This window comes from Microcebus murinus, chromosome 18, assembly GCF_040939455.1.
Source record: "Microcebus murinus isolate Inina chromosome 18, M.murinus_Inina_mat1.0, whole genome shotgun sequence".
In the NCBI taxonomy this organism is placed as follows: Eukaryota; Metazoa; Chordata; class Mammalia; order Primates; family Cheirogaleidae; genus Microcebus; species Microcebus murinus.
Genome location: NC_134121.1, coordinates 4,306,148 through 4,321,578, shown reverse-complemented (window position 1 = coordinate 4,321,578; position 15,431 = coordinate 4,306,148). Strand labels below are relative to the sequence as shown.

General features: G+C 40.2%; 1 protein-coding gene and 1 pseudogene across 9 annotated transcripts in view; one reads left to right on the top strand and one right to left on the bottom strand.

Moving 5' to 3' along the window:
- Positions 1 to 15,431, bottom strand: part of ULK2 (unc-51 like autophagy activating kinase 2) — a 111,911-nt gene that overhangs the window by 16,468 nt on the left and 80,012 nt on the right. For 6 of the 9 annotated variants that reach the window (XR_012912999.1, XR_012913001.1, XR_012913000.1 and 3 more), the window contains exons 15-21: positions 12,371 to 12,508; positions 7,934 to 8,079; positions 6,123 to 6,203; positions 4,089 to 4,375; positions 3,549 to 3,736; positions 3,095 to 3,210; positions 221 to 370 (exon numbers count right to left, since the gene is read on the bottom strand). Coding sequence is in view for 6 of the 9 variants with exons in the window: in XM_075994034.1 (XP_075850149.1) it covers positions 221 to 370; positions 3,095 to 3,210; positions 3,549 to 3,736; positions 4,089 to 4,375; positions 6,123 to 6,203; positions 7,934 to 8,079; positions 12,371 to 12,508 (1,106 nt within the window). In the remaining 3 variants the exon portion in view is untranslated. The remainder of the gene's footprint in view (positions 1 to 220; positions 371 to 3,094; positions 3,211 to 3,548; positions 3,737 to 4,088; positions 4,376 to 6,122; positions 6,204 to 7,933; positions 8,080 to 12,370; positions 12,509 to 15,431) is intronic. The other 3 variants (XM_075994031.1, XM_075994032.1, XM_075994033.1) reach the window with 3 other exon arrangements.
- LOC105856304 (PRELI domain-containing protein 1, mitochondrial pseudogene) lies at positions 11,092 to 11,742 on the top strand (annotated as a pseudogene).

Sequence of the window (15,431 nt, the reverse complement as noted above, 5' to 3'; positions counted from 1 at the left end):
GCACTTTTACTTTACAAAGTTTTTTTTCCCCCTCATAAATGTTGCCTCATTACTTCTTATAACCCAATAAAATAAAGAAAATAGTTTTTCCATTTCACTGGTAAAGAAACTGAAGCCCAGAGAAGTTGAAGGATCGGTCTAACTTACAACACTGGGTCATTACCAGAACACTGAGCTTCAGATAGTAGCCAAAGACTGCCATATGGCAAACATTCCTCACCTGAGGTTGTTCTTGTTCGAAGGACCATGTGGGTACAAGTGGGGGCCATGGCACTATGTGGAGGAGACCCTACAGTGAAGAGGACAGCCCTAGAACTTGCTGCTATCCCTGTAGGAGGTGCCAGCACAACACCACAGGCTCCTGCAGGAGCTACAACAGAAGATTTATAACATGTTATATTACCTTGCTAGTGTTTATATCCAGGGATGGGATTACAGGTAGACTCTGTCTTGTATGTTTAGCGTTTTTGTTTTTGCAAAAAGCATTTATTACTCTTAAAATCAGAAAATGCAATACAGTATTTTCATTAAAAATGATTCTCAGGCTTCTTCACACCAAAGCCTAGTATTCAGAGTTACTTTTGTATACTTCTAAAATATATAAACTCTAAGTCACACCTGTTGAGAATAATTTGAAAAAGTGGAAACTGAGAAGTGGGAACAAAAACATGAGGTGTGGCTGGGCACGGTGGCTCATGCCTGTAATCCTAGCACTCTGAGAGGCTGAGGTGGGAGGATTGCTTGAGGTCAGGAGTTCGAGACCCGCCTGAGCAAGAGTGAGACCCTGCCTCTACTAAAAATAGAAAGAAATTAGCTGGGTGTGGTGATGCACGCCTGTAGTCCCAGCTACTTGAGGGGGTGAGACAGGAGGATTGCTTGAGCACAGGAGTTTGAGGTTGCAGTGAGCTAGGCTGACGCCATGGCACTCTAGCCCAGGCAACAGAGCAAGACTCTGTCTCAAAAAAACAAACAAACAAAAAAACACACACAAACAAAAACAATAAAAAAAATCCAACTTATGACAAAGCTATAGTAATCAAGGCGGCAGGATACCAGCAAAAATAGACATATAGGTCAATGAAATAAGAGTTCAGAATCCAGAAATAAACACATTTATGGTCAACTGATTTTTGATAAGGCTGGCAAAAACAATTCAATGTTAGCAAGAATGGTCCTTTCAGTGGTGCTGAGACCACTGAACAGCCCATGCAAAAGACTGAAGTTGGATCCTTTCCCCACATCATCCACAAGAATCAAGTCAAACTGGACTATCGACATAAATATAAAAGCTAAACTATAAAACTAACTCTTAGAAGAAAATACAGAGTTAGGCAATGTTCAAATGCTATTTAAGAATGGGTATTCTAGGGAAACTCAAAGACAATAGGGCATTCAAAAACAAAGACACCAGAGAAAATTTTAACCTGACACCTAGGCTACAGCAAACACTAAACATAACTCCTAGCCAAACAGGCAAAAATTCTTATACTAAAGGCCTATTTAACTCAGTTTTTTTAAAAAGCCAAATACATCATGTCTGGTTTCCAACAAAAAATTAAAGACATGCTAAAAGGCAAAAACACAGTTTGAGAAGATATAGCAAGTCAAGCATCAGAAACAAATTCATATATGGCAGAGTTGTTGGAATCCCAGTGTGTGACAAAGCAAAGAAAAAAAGAACAGAGTATCTCAGAACCATGGGACTAAAAAAGTATAACATATACTTAATGGGAATACCAGAAGGAGAAGAATGAGAGAAGAGAAGAAACATTCGAAGTAGTAATGGCTAAAAGTTTTCCAAAACTAATGACCAAAGCCAAAGCACAGACTTAGGAAGCTTGGAGAACACCAAGCAGAATGAAGACCAAAAAATCCTATACCTAAGCATATCATATTCAAAATGCAGAGAGTCAAAGAGAAAATCTTGAAAGAAGTCAAAGAAATAAACACACCTCACCCATAGAGGAATAAGGGTAAGAACTACATCGGACTTCTCTTCAGAAACCATGCAGGTAAGAAGAGAGTGCAGTAAAATATTATATCCTCTGTATTCTCAGTATCCTACAATATTCTCTTTGGATTAGAAACCATGTCCATCAGATATTTTTGCTGGCCCAGAGATTTCTTCCTTTTGATGCTCAGGAGAGTTAAAAAAAAAAAAAAAAAATCGGGGCTTACACCTGTAATCCTAGCACTCTGGGAGGCTGAGGTGGGAGGATCACTGAGCTCATGAGTTCGAGACCAGCCTGAGCAAGAGCAAGACCCCAAGACCCCATTTCTACTAGAAACAGAAAAATTAGCCAGGTGTGGTGGCGCATGCCTGTAGTCCCAGCTGCTCAGAAGGCTGAGGCAGGAGGATCACCTGAGCCCAGGAGTTGGAGGTTGCTGTGAGCTACAATGACATCGCGGCACTCTACCCGGGCAACAGAGTGAGATTCTGTCTCAAAATAAATAAATAAATAAATAAAAGAAATATTAAAAATAAAAATAGAAAATAAATCATAGGGAAAATAAGAAGAGTTTACAATAGTGGTTATCAAATTTGAGCCAACACAATAGTCACCTGGCAGCTTATTATACATGTTGATTCCTAAATCCATCCCCAGAAAAATCTCATTAAGCAGGTATAGGTTAGTCTCCAGACTAACATTTTGTTAGTCTGCATTTTGTTTTTGTTGTTTGACATGCAGTAATCTAGATGTGGGTAGTTATGGACATAACAGTCCTTGGAACAACCATGAAAAAGGTTCAAGGTCTCAATGACCTATGGATCTTTATAGAATCCAGTGGCTATAAAAGAAATGCTTAGGAATACTTGTGTGTTAAGGCTAATTTTGGCCAACATTATCCTACTGATAAAAACAATCTTGGTTGGATTTCCTTTTAATTCACTGGCTGCTGATCACCAAGGTACTGAAAAAAATGCTGCCTTGAAGGAAGATGAGAGGATAGAGTGGCCTCCAGAACTGTAAGGTAATACATTTGTCTTGTTTTATGCCACCAAGCTTGGGGTAATTTGTTATAACACCAATAAATGCAGCATAATCCATATACTAACAATTACCTGCCTAAAAAGAAACTAGGTTTTTCTTACCTACATCCATTGGCCGTTCAGTATTTAAGCTGTCTGTGCTGCCCTGGTGTCCACCTAAAGGTGCCTTTACTGGCTGGTCTGATAATTTCCCAGTACTGACAGACCTGGAAAGAAAACTGATACTAATAATGGAAAAGTATACTTTTAAAAAAAGTGTTAATAGGAAGTCAGAGAACAAGGAAACAAAAAGCAGATAACAAACAATTCAGGGTAGAGATAAACTTCAATAATAATAATTTAAAAAGACAGAAATAGAGTATTCAGGAAGTTCAGGAAGATCTCTGTATTTACATAGTTATAGGAAGCGTTTGTGGTTTTCAGAGATTCTAAAGGTATATAGTACATATCAATAACTGTATGGCATAAACCACCTACAGGTTTCTTTTAACAGAAATATATTTATTTTACTATTACAATTTTCATGTTTAAGGCTAGAGAGGAAACAGGATTTTACCTGCCAAACACTGCCTTGTTCTGCTGTTCAGACCGCAGCCTCTCACTTCCTTGCACTAAGAGGCAATGGGAGCACTCCCGGGGGTCATTCCCATCTTTGGATTGCCCTTCAGCAGGCCCATGACGAGTTACCAAGGCCAGCAGGTTTGAAGATGCTTGCGTTTTAGGGATTTTGAAAGGAGCTGTGGCCTAAAGAAACAAATGTAAGTTAGTTAATGCAATGTCTGAGTTGTTCAGAATTGGCAGGCTATATGACCCAGTAGTAAGGAGTATAGACTTTGGAGTCAATTATATCCAGATTCAAATACTGGCTGTTCTATTTATAGCCTGTGTGACCTTGTATCATTCATTTACATTCTCTAAGTCTCAAGTTCCTTTTTTGAGGATTAAATGGGATCATGCACATAAAGCATTCAGGCAAGTAAAATACTTACACTGTGCCTGGCACATAGTAAGTATTCATTTTACCTTTCTCATCATGAACACTTTCCATAACATACTATACCAATTCATGACCTGCAAAAGGGTTTAACAAACATGCCTTAGTAGGAGAGCCGATGATGGTTGGTAAAGGAGTTCTAAAGAACCAGTCAGAACTTCGTGGAGAGGATCCCATGTGTTTGGTGGGAGAGGTTCCAAGGCTGCCAGGCCGACTAGGCTGAGGTGAGTAGCTGTACCCAGGCCCAGCATGGGACGGGCACACGGGGTCAGAGTGCTGTTTTCTGAGCTTCTGCTTGTTCTGATAGATGTCAGTGAGGGTGGGGGCGCTCTGCAGCCTAGCACCCAGTAAGACAGACTGTGGCGACTGAGCCTGCGGCACTGGAGAACCTAACAAGAAAATGAATGCAATATTAGCCCAAGGTGAAGAAGTGCAGGGCAAAAACTTAAGAATTAAAAAGACAATTTTTAAAACGAGAATTTGGATAAATGTCTTATCTTTCATAAGATAGACTAAAAGTTGTTTACTCGACAAGAGACGATTTTCTGGCATCCTTTTTATAAAACAACGACAAGTGCATTGTTTGTATTCTCAGGAGATAGAATTTTTTTTTTAGATTTTTTTTTTATTTCGGCATATTATGGGGTACAGATTTTAAGGTTTCAATAAATGCCCTTTCCCCCTCTCCCCCCACAAGTCTGAGTTTCCAGCATGACCATCCCCCAGATGGTACACATCTCACTCATTATGTATGTATATACCCGCCCTCCCTCCCCCCAGGAGATAGAATTTAACGATGATGGTATATTAGCTGTTTTTATCAGCAGGTAGAAAATAAATCAGATTAATGCAAGGTCTGATTAGCACCCAAAGGGAACAATACAGTTAATGGTTAAAGTTAATGAAAACAACAAAGCCTTACATCGAACATGATGATTTTTACTCTTTATATGAACATATATTTGGGTATTATTAATGTAATTATTCTCTTTTCTCACATAGCAACCAAAAGAAACTTTTCAAACTAAACCAGAATAACTCCTTACTCAATAAAATAAAACAAGAACAAATATATATAAAATGTAGCAAAGAAGATCATAAAGATAATAGACCTTTCCTGGATTTTACTTCATTTGTCTAAAAACAAAGCATGTGGATATTTTATGTATTTTGTCACTTTCATCAATGACTCACATAAAACCTAAAGTACCCATATTCCCTACAAAGAAAACACCTGTCCACAGATATTATTGCCTCTTAAGGAGACACCACATCAAAAGCCAAGCAGATAGGCTCCCCTTCCCTACACAAACCTTGTTGATGCCATCTTAAGAGGTCCACTAAGCCTTGACTCCAGTTACACATTCTCTGGCATTTCTTGCAAGCTAATGTATCAACAACAACATGAAGGGCATGCAGATATTCCTGAGTGGCCTAATCAGCATCTTCCCAGAAACAGACACCAACAGGGACTTTGCTGCTGACCCTCTCCTGTCTTCAGCTCATTCCAAACCTGATATTTAATTTTTCAGAACTGTGTTTTCCCATTTATAGAAAGAAATGAAATTAGGATCAAATTGTTATAATCTAAAGGAAGTTATTTAAACTTTATTTTTAAAAAGACACAAAATATAAAAATCTAAACTTAGAAAAGAGTGTTTTTCTAAGTAACACAGGACTCCTTTAACTGTCCAACTCCTCGAATACCCATACGATTCAATTTGACTTATAAGAGTATGATTTATACACATATTTTTCCTGGCATAAATACATATGTTATAAAGAAAATAACCATGTTTTGTATCTGATGCTGAATGATGCCTCTTACCAAGAATAGTATTAAAGTAACAAAACTTCATTTTCTGGATTGATTTTCATTGTTCTGAAAATAACCAAAATTTGGCTCAGTAATTTAATTCCTAAGCCTTATTTTCATTAAGGAATCTTATATTCAAAAGGAGATATTAGATTAGCTATATGTCATGTTAAATCATATTAGACCAACATTCTACACAACAGAATGGCAGAGGAAATATTTCCTATCAAATCTCTTCTTTTGATAAGTCTGGAAAACCACAACTCAAATCCATGTATCACAGAATTCAAATTATTAATATACCAAATACATTCTCCTACCTGAGGAGTTTCTACTCCTAGATTCGTGGCCCTGAGGGTGCCCACAGCAGCACTGACTAAACTGCTCAGGAATGGCACCAACTATGAAAAGTGGGAAAAAGAAATGATTCAAAACCAATAAAGGACAGAAACAGGTAACATGCACAAATTACACAGTATATTATAGCTTACAGAGTTTTTATTAGCAAAGCTTTAGTTCAAATTACTTATCAAATAACCAATGTGCTGGGTGCTGGACACACTACAATAAAAAGCACCACATAAACTGCCTTGAAAAACAAGAATGTCAGGAAAGAAAGTCACATAAACAAATAAATGCCTCTAACAGGTATGTGTGTAAGACGGAGAAGTACAAAGAGTTTGTACAATGTGGGTGGGAATTGTGGAGCCACAGGGCACAGCTGAGGTGCTGCCCCTCTGGATCCACCACATCTGTGCAGGCTTCTTAAGGGCTGCTCCCAGCCAATGACTGCAGGTGGCAGGGCACTAACTCAGGCCTGCAGACGCAAGTCAGGGAATTCCTCAGTCTAACAGACAACTCTGTGCTTGCAGCTATTCCTTCAGTCTGGCTGAAAACTTTTTACAACTGTGCTATAGTCTAGATGCTTCTTGCTCAGTTCTTCCTCCTTTCCCAGATTTCAGATCTATATCATCTCAGTCTGAGGGTCCCCCCTGCCTCCTCCTGCCACTCCCCTGTATCCTCCACAGGCATTTCCCCTAATCAATCTCACATATCTAATAACTTCTTTGTATCTACCTGAGAACCAAACGAACACAGGAGAGTTGGCTTCAGGGGCATTAGGCACTTAAGGATAACTGCAGGGATAAGGCTCGGACCTTATCTTTGGAGACTTCTAGCTGCAAGGGTGACGGAGGGCCAAGATTTTAAGATTTTTCAGCTAAAAACAGCTTTGAAACCATTGCAACAAGTGATGTGGCAATTTAAGCCTTCTTTAAAAAACACTTATCACTTGAGTTTTGTTTGTTTTAAATAGGGTTCCTGCAGACTACTTGCAATTCTTCTGTCTCCTGACATTTCTTCCTGTTCCATTTTGGTCTTACTCAAGCAGTTTTGACTGAGGGCGAGGCACTCTCCTTTTGGAAGTTTTTTGGGTTTTTTTGGGGGGGCGGTGCACAATTTTGGGCTCTGCCACCTCCAGGCTCTCTCTGCACCATGTGTTCTTCCTACTATCTGAATGCTGCCTCTCGCACAGATGCTGCAGTCTCGGTGGCTTTGGCTTTCTTACACATACTTGAGTTGCAGCTTTTTCTTGTGTGTCTTAGTTTCACTATATAATGTGTGGTTTTTCTGCTTGGCAGGGTTTTTGCTGTTGCTGTTCTTTTGTTTATTTTGGCATTCTCCTTGCTACTACATATGGCTTGCAGGAAAAGTGGGAAGATCTGTAACAAAGCTGCCACCTTATTCCTACCAGAGCTGGAAGGCTGCTGGTAAACATGAGCCGGAGCCACTGTATTTTAATCTTCATAAATCTCAGAGATAAGTAGAACAGGCATTTTATACACTTTAACCTGGGGTTTCTAACTTTGCATTTACAGCCCAAACCCAATGGAGATGCTATCTATACATAAGGACCCTTTATATTATTGTATTTCCAGCAGAGGTCCTGACAGATTTATATAGAGATTCTTAAGAGGGAATTGGGAGTAGGGTAGGGTTGGAGGGATGGGATACAGCCCGTACTCAGCTGAGAATCACTGCCATCATGAGCCAAAGTTCCTAAAGATTGTGTCGTATCAGATTTGTTATACTGAAAAAAATGTTGAAAACAATTGTTTTAAACTCTCCTGACCCAAAGGGGAAGGTGAATAAGGCCTGGAAGACCCAGTGGAGAGTCTTCGTCCAACTGTCTGTACTGTGTCTGCTGGTGCCGGGGAGCAGGATCCCAGCCGGAGGAAGCCCATGGGGCTGGTGTTGGACCTTCGCACCACTGCAGATCTGAAATGTAAAAGAAAATTACTCCTTCTCTGGCAGGTTCGAGAACTTTCTCTTTATTCGTTTTTTCTGAAACTTCCAAACAATATGCCTTGGAGTTTTGTTTTGGTTTTTGTTTTTTTTGAGACAGAGTCTCGCTCTGTTGCCCGTGATGTCAGCCTAGCTCACAGCAACCTCAAACTCCTGGGCTCAAGCCATCCTTCTACTTCAGCCTCATGAGTAGCTGGGACTACAGGCACCAATCACCACGCCCAGCTAACTTTTTCTGTTTTAGTAAAGATGGGGTCTCACTCTTGCTTATGTCAGTCTCGAACTCCTCAGCTCAGATCCTCCCACCTCGGCCTCCCAGAGTGCTAGGATTATAGGCGTGAGCCACTGCGCCCAGCCTGGATTAGAGTTTTAAAAAATATGTAACATAGTCAAAAGGAACAAATATATAATGTATAAAATGAGAGAGTGAAGTGTCTCTCCCACCCTGTATTCTACCTGCCTAATTCCTAATTATTTCCCCAGTGCTACTCAAAAGTTTGCTATTGTTTTTAGTTTCTAGTGTATCCTTCCAGAGTTCCTTAATGCATATACAAACAAACTGAATACATACTTATTCTCACCTTGCTTCAACACCAAAGGTGATATATCATATACCAACCATTGTCAGTATTTTTAGTTTTAAATCCCCCTTACACTTTTAAAAATATTTTCCAAAACAAATTAGTGAGAAGCATGGCATTATTTTACATTTTTACAAAGCTCTAATGTTTGGCTTAATGGAAAACATTTAGATTCTCATTGTGGCTTCTGAATTCATCCTGTTATAAGATATGCTATATGCTATTTTGAGTGAATTATATGAAGAAAATCCAGCCTTATATAGATATATAACTGGAAAAGGAAGGAATATTTTGGTAACCTTTTCAAATACCCTTCTTTGACACTACCCCAAAACTCAGCAAGTGATCAATTCTAAAAGTTTAGCTGCAATGTAGTATCTGAAACCTTATCAATGAACTCTTCTACTCCATTCTTTCGCAAAGAATCTTGCACTTTGAAGGAATATTTTACCTGTGCATGATATTTTAACATTTGGTCATTTAGAAAATATTGGTTCACTGAGTTATGCAGCAGCTATTACAAATGTTGATATATTACACAATATCAGAAAGTCACATTCATATCAAAACATCACCATCAATTTGAACAGAAACATCTCTCAAGATGTAACAGAAGCTGTCAAAATCACAGTGAATACAAGTTTTCCAAAATTCTGATTTTTGCTTAAGAGCTCAAATTTTATCATTGACATTTAGTGTCATTTGTTTTCTTAAAAAGGGGCAAAACTTAGTTCACTTTCAACAAAATGGGTGCTCAACACCCATAACCATACTTCGTAAGTTGTTCTTAAAAATAAAACAGGCGCTCTAGAAAAAGCAGCTAGTTCAACCTGCAACTAAAATAGTCATATAAATGCTTTTCAATCATGCAAGTGCTTTTCCTAAGAGAACTATTCTTATATGCAGCAAAAGAGCCTGTATGTGTAACATTCCATTTAAGGATGAAGATTTTCAAAGAGAAATACAAATTTTTACTGCTTCATCAAGGACATCCCTTTGTACCACAGTGTGTGGTTGTGAAGAGTACAAAGACTAACAGTACAGTTGGGTGCCACCACCTTGATTCATGTGCAGGCCCCCAGCAGTTTTACATCTTTGTTTTTTGTACCATCAGTGCACATATATCAATGTAGTGAAAAAGGCAAATTATGTCATAGTATCACTATGAAAATAGTTTTGACCTCATGGACCCTCTGAAAGGATCCACAGGACCACTTTGAGAACCACAGCTTACTTGTTCCATTTTATCTTATTTATTTATTTTGAGACAAGAGTCTCACTCTGTTGCCCAGGCTAGAGTGTCAGCCTAGCTCACAGCAACCTCCAGCTCCTGGGCTCAAGCAATCCTTCTGCCTCAGCATCCTGAGTAGCTGAGACTACAGGCACGCGCCACCATGCCCAGCTAATTTTTTCTATGTATGTTTTTAGTTGGCCAATTAATTTCTTCCTATTTTTAGTAGAGATGGGGTCTTGCTCTTGCTCAGGCTGGTTTCGAACTCCTGACCTTGAGCGATCCGCCCACCTCGGACTCCCAGAGTACTAGGATTACAGACATGAACCACCGCGCCCAGCCACTTTTTCCATTTTATAATATACCTTGGAAGTTTTTCTACTTCAGTACATAGGAGATTCCTTCCTCTTTTTAGAATGGAAAATACACAGTATTCCACTGTCAGAGATGGACTATAATTAATTCCTTACCAGGAGGCACTTGGCTTATTTCTCATCCTTTGCTACTGTAACAGTTAACAACTTTGTACATATATGCAATTTCATACACAGGCAAGGACTGCGTATGTAGAACATGCACCTGACTATGCATGTATAAACTAAGTTACCACAAGGTGAAGCGCCATTTCCTCCCTTCATTCTCTGTGAGTTCTCTGAGATTTAGGTCTCCCCGAGGGTTACATGGGGCACAGTGATTCTCATTTTTTCAGAATCTGATTACATGTATACTTACATATGCCATGCTAAAGTAGGTACCCTTCTTCCATTCTTTCAGCTTTCCAGAAGAACTCTCTCACCCACTAAACATCTATCCTTATTTCACTTGTCTCTGTGGACTTATAACTTTGTTATTCCTGTACTACACTCTTAGTGGGGTCTCAGGAGAGGAAGAAAAAAAGCAATATGAAGTAATCTGATACAACTGGTGGGATGTCATTTTTTAACAAGTTTTTCCTCAAATCTTAAAAGTAATTATACTTAAGTATATATTAATATATATATAACAAGGATGACTCATGGTGGCTGTGGCGGCTTGGGTGCAGTACAGTGGAGACTGAGCTGCTGGCTTGGCGGCGGGCATGTGCTAAGCCCAGGCCGGCCACCACAAGCCCTCCCTGGGCTCCACACCCCTAATGCAGCTTGGGTGCTGAGCCCGCCCCGGCCAGCCGGGACAATGGTGAAGTATTTCCTGGGCCAGAGAGTGCTCTAGAGTTCCTGGGACCAAGTGTTCGCTGCCTTCTGGCAGCAGTACCTGAATCCCTACAGCAAATGTGTCTTGACGGAAGCCCTAGTACACTGGGAGGTGAGCCCTGATCAGAAGAAGCACCTGTCACGGCACCTCCTGACCAAGACCAACAGTATGTCCCTCTGGGCCAAGCGACTGTTTCCCATCAATGTTGCTCCCTTGGTGTACATCCTGCAGGAGTCTATTGTGAACCCACAGAATCAGACTGTGACCACCTTCACCTGGAACATCAACCATGTTGGCTGATGATGGTGGAGGAGGAACGATGTTTTTACTATGTGAACTCTGACAGCAGCAGCCAGACTGAAATCCGCCAGGAAGCCTGGGTCTCCCCCTAGCTTATTTGCCATCTCCAGAGCTGTCCAGGAATTTGGTCTCGCCCAGTTCAAAAGCAACGTGACCAAGACTATGAAAGGTTTTGAGTATATCTTAGCCAAGCTGCAGGGTGAGGCCTCTTCCAAAATGCTTGTTGAGACAGCCAAAGAGAAAGCAAAGGAGACTGTGTTGGCAGCTACAGAGAAGACCAAGGACCGAGCCAGCAAGGCAGCCACAAAACAGCAGCAGCAGCTATTTGTGTAACCAGCCTGCCACCACCGTAGCACACCAGAAAACTAGGCTCAACTCCCTCTGTCCTGTCCCCACTGTACTCTATTATTAAAAATCAACTTCCACCCTGTCCACTGTCTGGGTGGTGGGTTGGGGATGGGTGTCCGGTCTGGCATCTGCAGTACACCAGTCACATTGTCCATGTCTGAGCCCGGTGTGCCATCTCCCTTTTGGGCAGCTGAAGACAGAAGTGTGGTGACTTGCCCCCAGTCATAGACCATATGCAGGTGAAGTGGCAATAAACATTAGACTGTAAGCTCCACAAGGGCAGGGCTCTTTGTTTTATTCTCTGATGTGTCCCAAGTACCTGGAACAGTATCTATCACATAATAGTACTCAATAAATACTTATTGAATTAAAAAAAAAACATACATATAACAAATATATTTATCATGCTATATTAACCAGCTAAACTTAAATATCATTCAAATTGATCAATTATAAAACTTTTATTATTTAATTTTGTATGCCTTTGTTCATTTCCATTACATACATATGTTACAGACTAACTGTGCCATGTGAATATCTTGCAATAACAACAACAAAAGATTTTTTAAAAGAAAAGAAAAAGAATTAAGAAAGAAAAAAGATAGTAGCCTACCTTGGAGAACCATGTAGATTTGTGCCTGAGCTGGCAGTAGATGTAAGATTCTGCTCTATGCGCTGATAATTCCTTATTTGAGTAGGAACTGGAATTGGTGCTGTTTCACTGTGAGGTGACACAGTAGGATGACATTGCCTGCAACCATAATTTATTGAAAAAGGAAACAAATATTGATAAGAATGTTTTTCTTTCATTTGACCAATTAGCTATATCTAGAGAAAATTCTAGAAAGAGCCAAATGATCACTTCAGTATATGAGTAAGAAATGATCTTGCTAACAAATACATAGAGCAAAAGGAATCACATATGTCATCTAGGAACTCTCCTGGCATTCATAAGCATATTGAGGACTAAGAATTACAAAAATAATCTAGAAAAAAGTTCCTCTACAACAGGAGAAGTCCATAGGTCAGCAAAACTGTTTCATCCATTCTCATTCTGCTACTCACTACTATTTGAGATAAACAAATATTTCTAGGAAAATATGCTAGGTAAAAGAACTGAAAGTTCAAGAGCAAAGATGACTGGAATGTTTACAAAAACCATGAATGCAGTAAGCATTCCCAAGGAACTGTGACTTTATAAAGAATGAAAACACATGTGTAATTCTCAAAGCATACAACCGATATGAGGTCCACATTTTGAAGTGTTAGTATTTGGTTTCTTTAATAGCCTCTTTCCTCACTTTTCAGAAATTCAGAAATATAATAGCATGCCCTTAGATGACTTTCAATTCATTTTATAACATATCATGAAACATATCAGAGACAATATTGGGCCTTAAGAAAGATGATTTATTTCATTCCACCGCCCTTTTATAATTAAAAAAAAAAGCCACATGAATCTTGCACTTTTTCCCAATTACAACACTGCAGATACAAAGAGATCACACAGTCATTTAAACAACATGGTTATCCTCAAAAGTGTCACTCTAGAACTTTTAAAACCATTAGACTATTTTATATTTAAATAAAATCTCATCTGTAACAGAGATGTTAGTAGCACAATCATATGTCATTCTCTCTATTCCCATAAATGCTGAGAAATGCTGACAGACACAAATGCAAAAGGACAATAAAAGACCAGGTGACTCCTAAGTGGACACATAGGTACTACAGTAATAGGGTATTAGGCAGGTGGGAGGGGGGAGGGGGCGGGTATATACATACATAATGAGTGAGATGTGCACCATCTGGAGGATGGTCATGATGGAGACTCAGACTTTTGGGGGGAGGGGGGAAATGGGCATTTATTGAAACCTTAAAATCTGTACCCCCATAATATGCCGGGGGAAAAAAAAAAAACAAACAAAGACCAGGTGACTGACTACATGACAGCTTCTTCAAATTCACAATCTTCACACCAGGAGATCCCCAGATGCCTTTGTTTCAGGAACACCCTGTGAGTAAATTCTGTGAGGGTGACAAGTAATCACATAGCTAGAATGTAATGCCCAGGGACAGCGGAAGAGGAGAGGAAAGCACCTATACCTAAGAGTTCCCATGAAGCCCAATCCTGCAGACAAATGCTGAGCCTTAGCTCTTGCTCACAGGGCTTTCTGAGTGATGAGAACTAACTGGGATAAGCTATTTAATTACCCAGAGGCCAAAGCAGCAACACAGAAGTAAGAGCGTAGCCTGGCATACAGGCCCACAGCTGCAGAAGGAAAGCAGGCGAAAGGTCCAGTAAGAAAGGTGTTAGTAATATGTAGAGGGAGGTTGTCAGAAACACAGGAAGCAGGCCAGGCACAGCGGCTGTAGCCTATAATCCCCGCAGTCTGCGTGGGTCTGGGTCACTTGAGGCCAGGGGGGGGGGGAGGGAGGGAGGGAGAGAGAGAGAGAGAGAGAGAGAGAGAGGGAGAGAGGGAGAGAGGGAGAGAGGGAGAGAGGGAGAGAGGGAGAGAGGGAGAGAGGGAGAGAGGGAGAGAGGGAGAGAGGGGGAGAGAGAGAGAGAGAGAGAGAGAGAGAGAGAGAGAGAAGTAAAGCAATTGGCCTCCATCAATGACTGGTGACAACCAGTCTTCAGAATTTTGATACACTAACTCAGAATTCTGAGTGTAACGAGAAACGGGTATGATATTCCCTACATGTACTGAAGACTGATATACAGGTAATGAAGGAACTATTACTAAGAAGTATTTCTTTAGTTTAAAATGCACTCATTGGTGAAGGAAAGAAAAGTTAAGGAATTATACCATAGGAAGAGAAACTGAAAAGAAGCCAAAGACAACTAGAAGAAAAAAGGGCAGCAATATTTTCAAAATAAGTGAAAACCTGATAATACACAATTCTCATATTTGAATTCCCATATCCTCAAACAAAGGCAGCAAATAAGTTTGTACAAGACTTGCTCACCTGCTATGGTTCCCAAACTGTGCACCCAAGGTGTACCCTAGAGTATATCAAATTTTTTAAGGAAATACAGACACTTTGAAAACACTACTACTATTATAAACTAAAATCACCATTAAGTTGTTTGGCTTGAACTACTTAACGAATGGAACTGTTATTTCTATTAGTTTAGAGACACTGGTTTAAAAAACACTCTCAAACCACACTCTCAATAATCAACACAGAAGATAACTTCCATGACCAAATGTGGGTTCTTCCTCACAAAGCAAGCAATGCACACCAAATGTGTGTCCTCTGATTCAATTCTGACACTACCTGGAGATATAGTCAGTCCCTAAAACTGCCCCCACCAAGACACCAGTCACAAGTCTGGGCCTCCAGAACTTCTGACCAACCAGGTTCAATTGGGGTTCCCACAACCCCCTCTCTGAGTTCAATTAATTTGCTGGAGTGGCTCACAGAACTCACAGAAACACTTACTTACATCTACTGGTTTATTACAAAGGATATAGATGAAGAGCTGTGTACGACCAGGTACAGGGGACAGGGCATGGAGCTTCCGTGGCTTCCAGGGCACTCCACCCTCTAGGAACCTCCATGCTCAGCTATCCAGAAGCTCTCTGAACCCAGTCCTCCAGGGGTTTTATAGACCATCTTGTAGAAGAAAAGCGATTAGCCTTCAGGGAACAGGGCGGGACCCTCTCTGT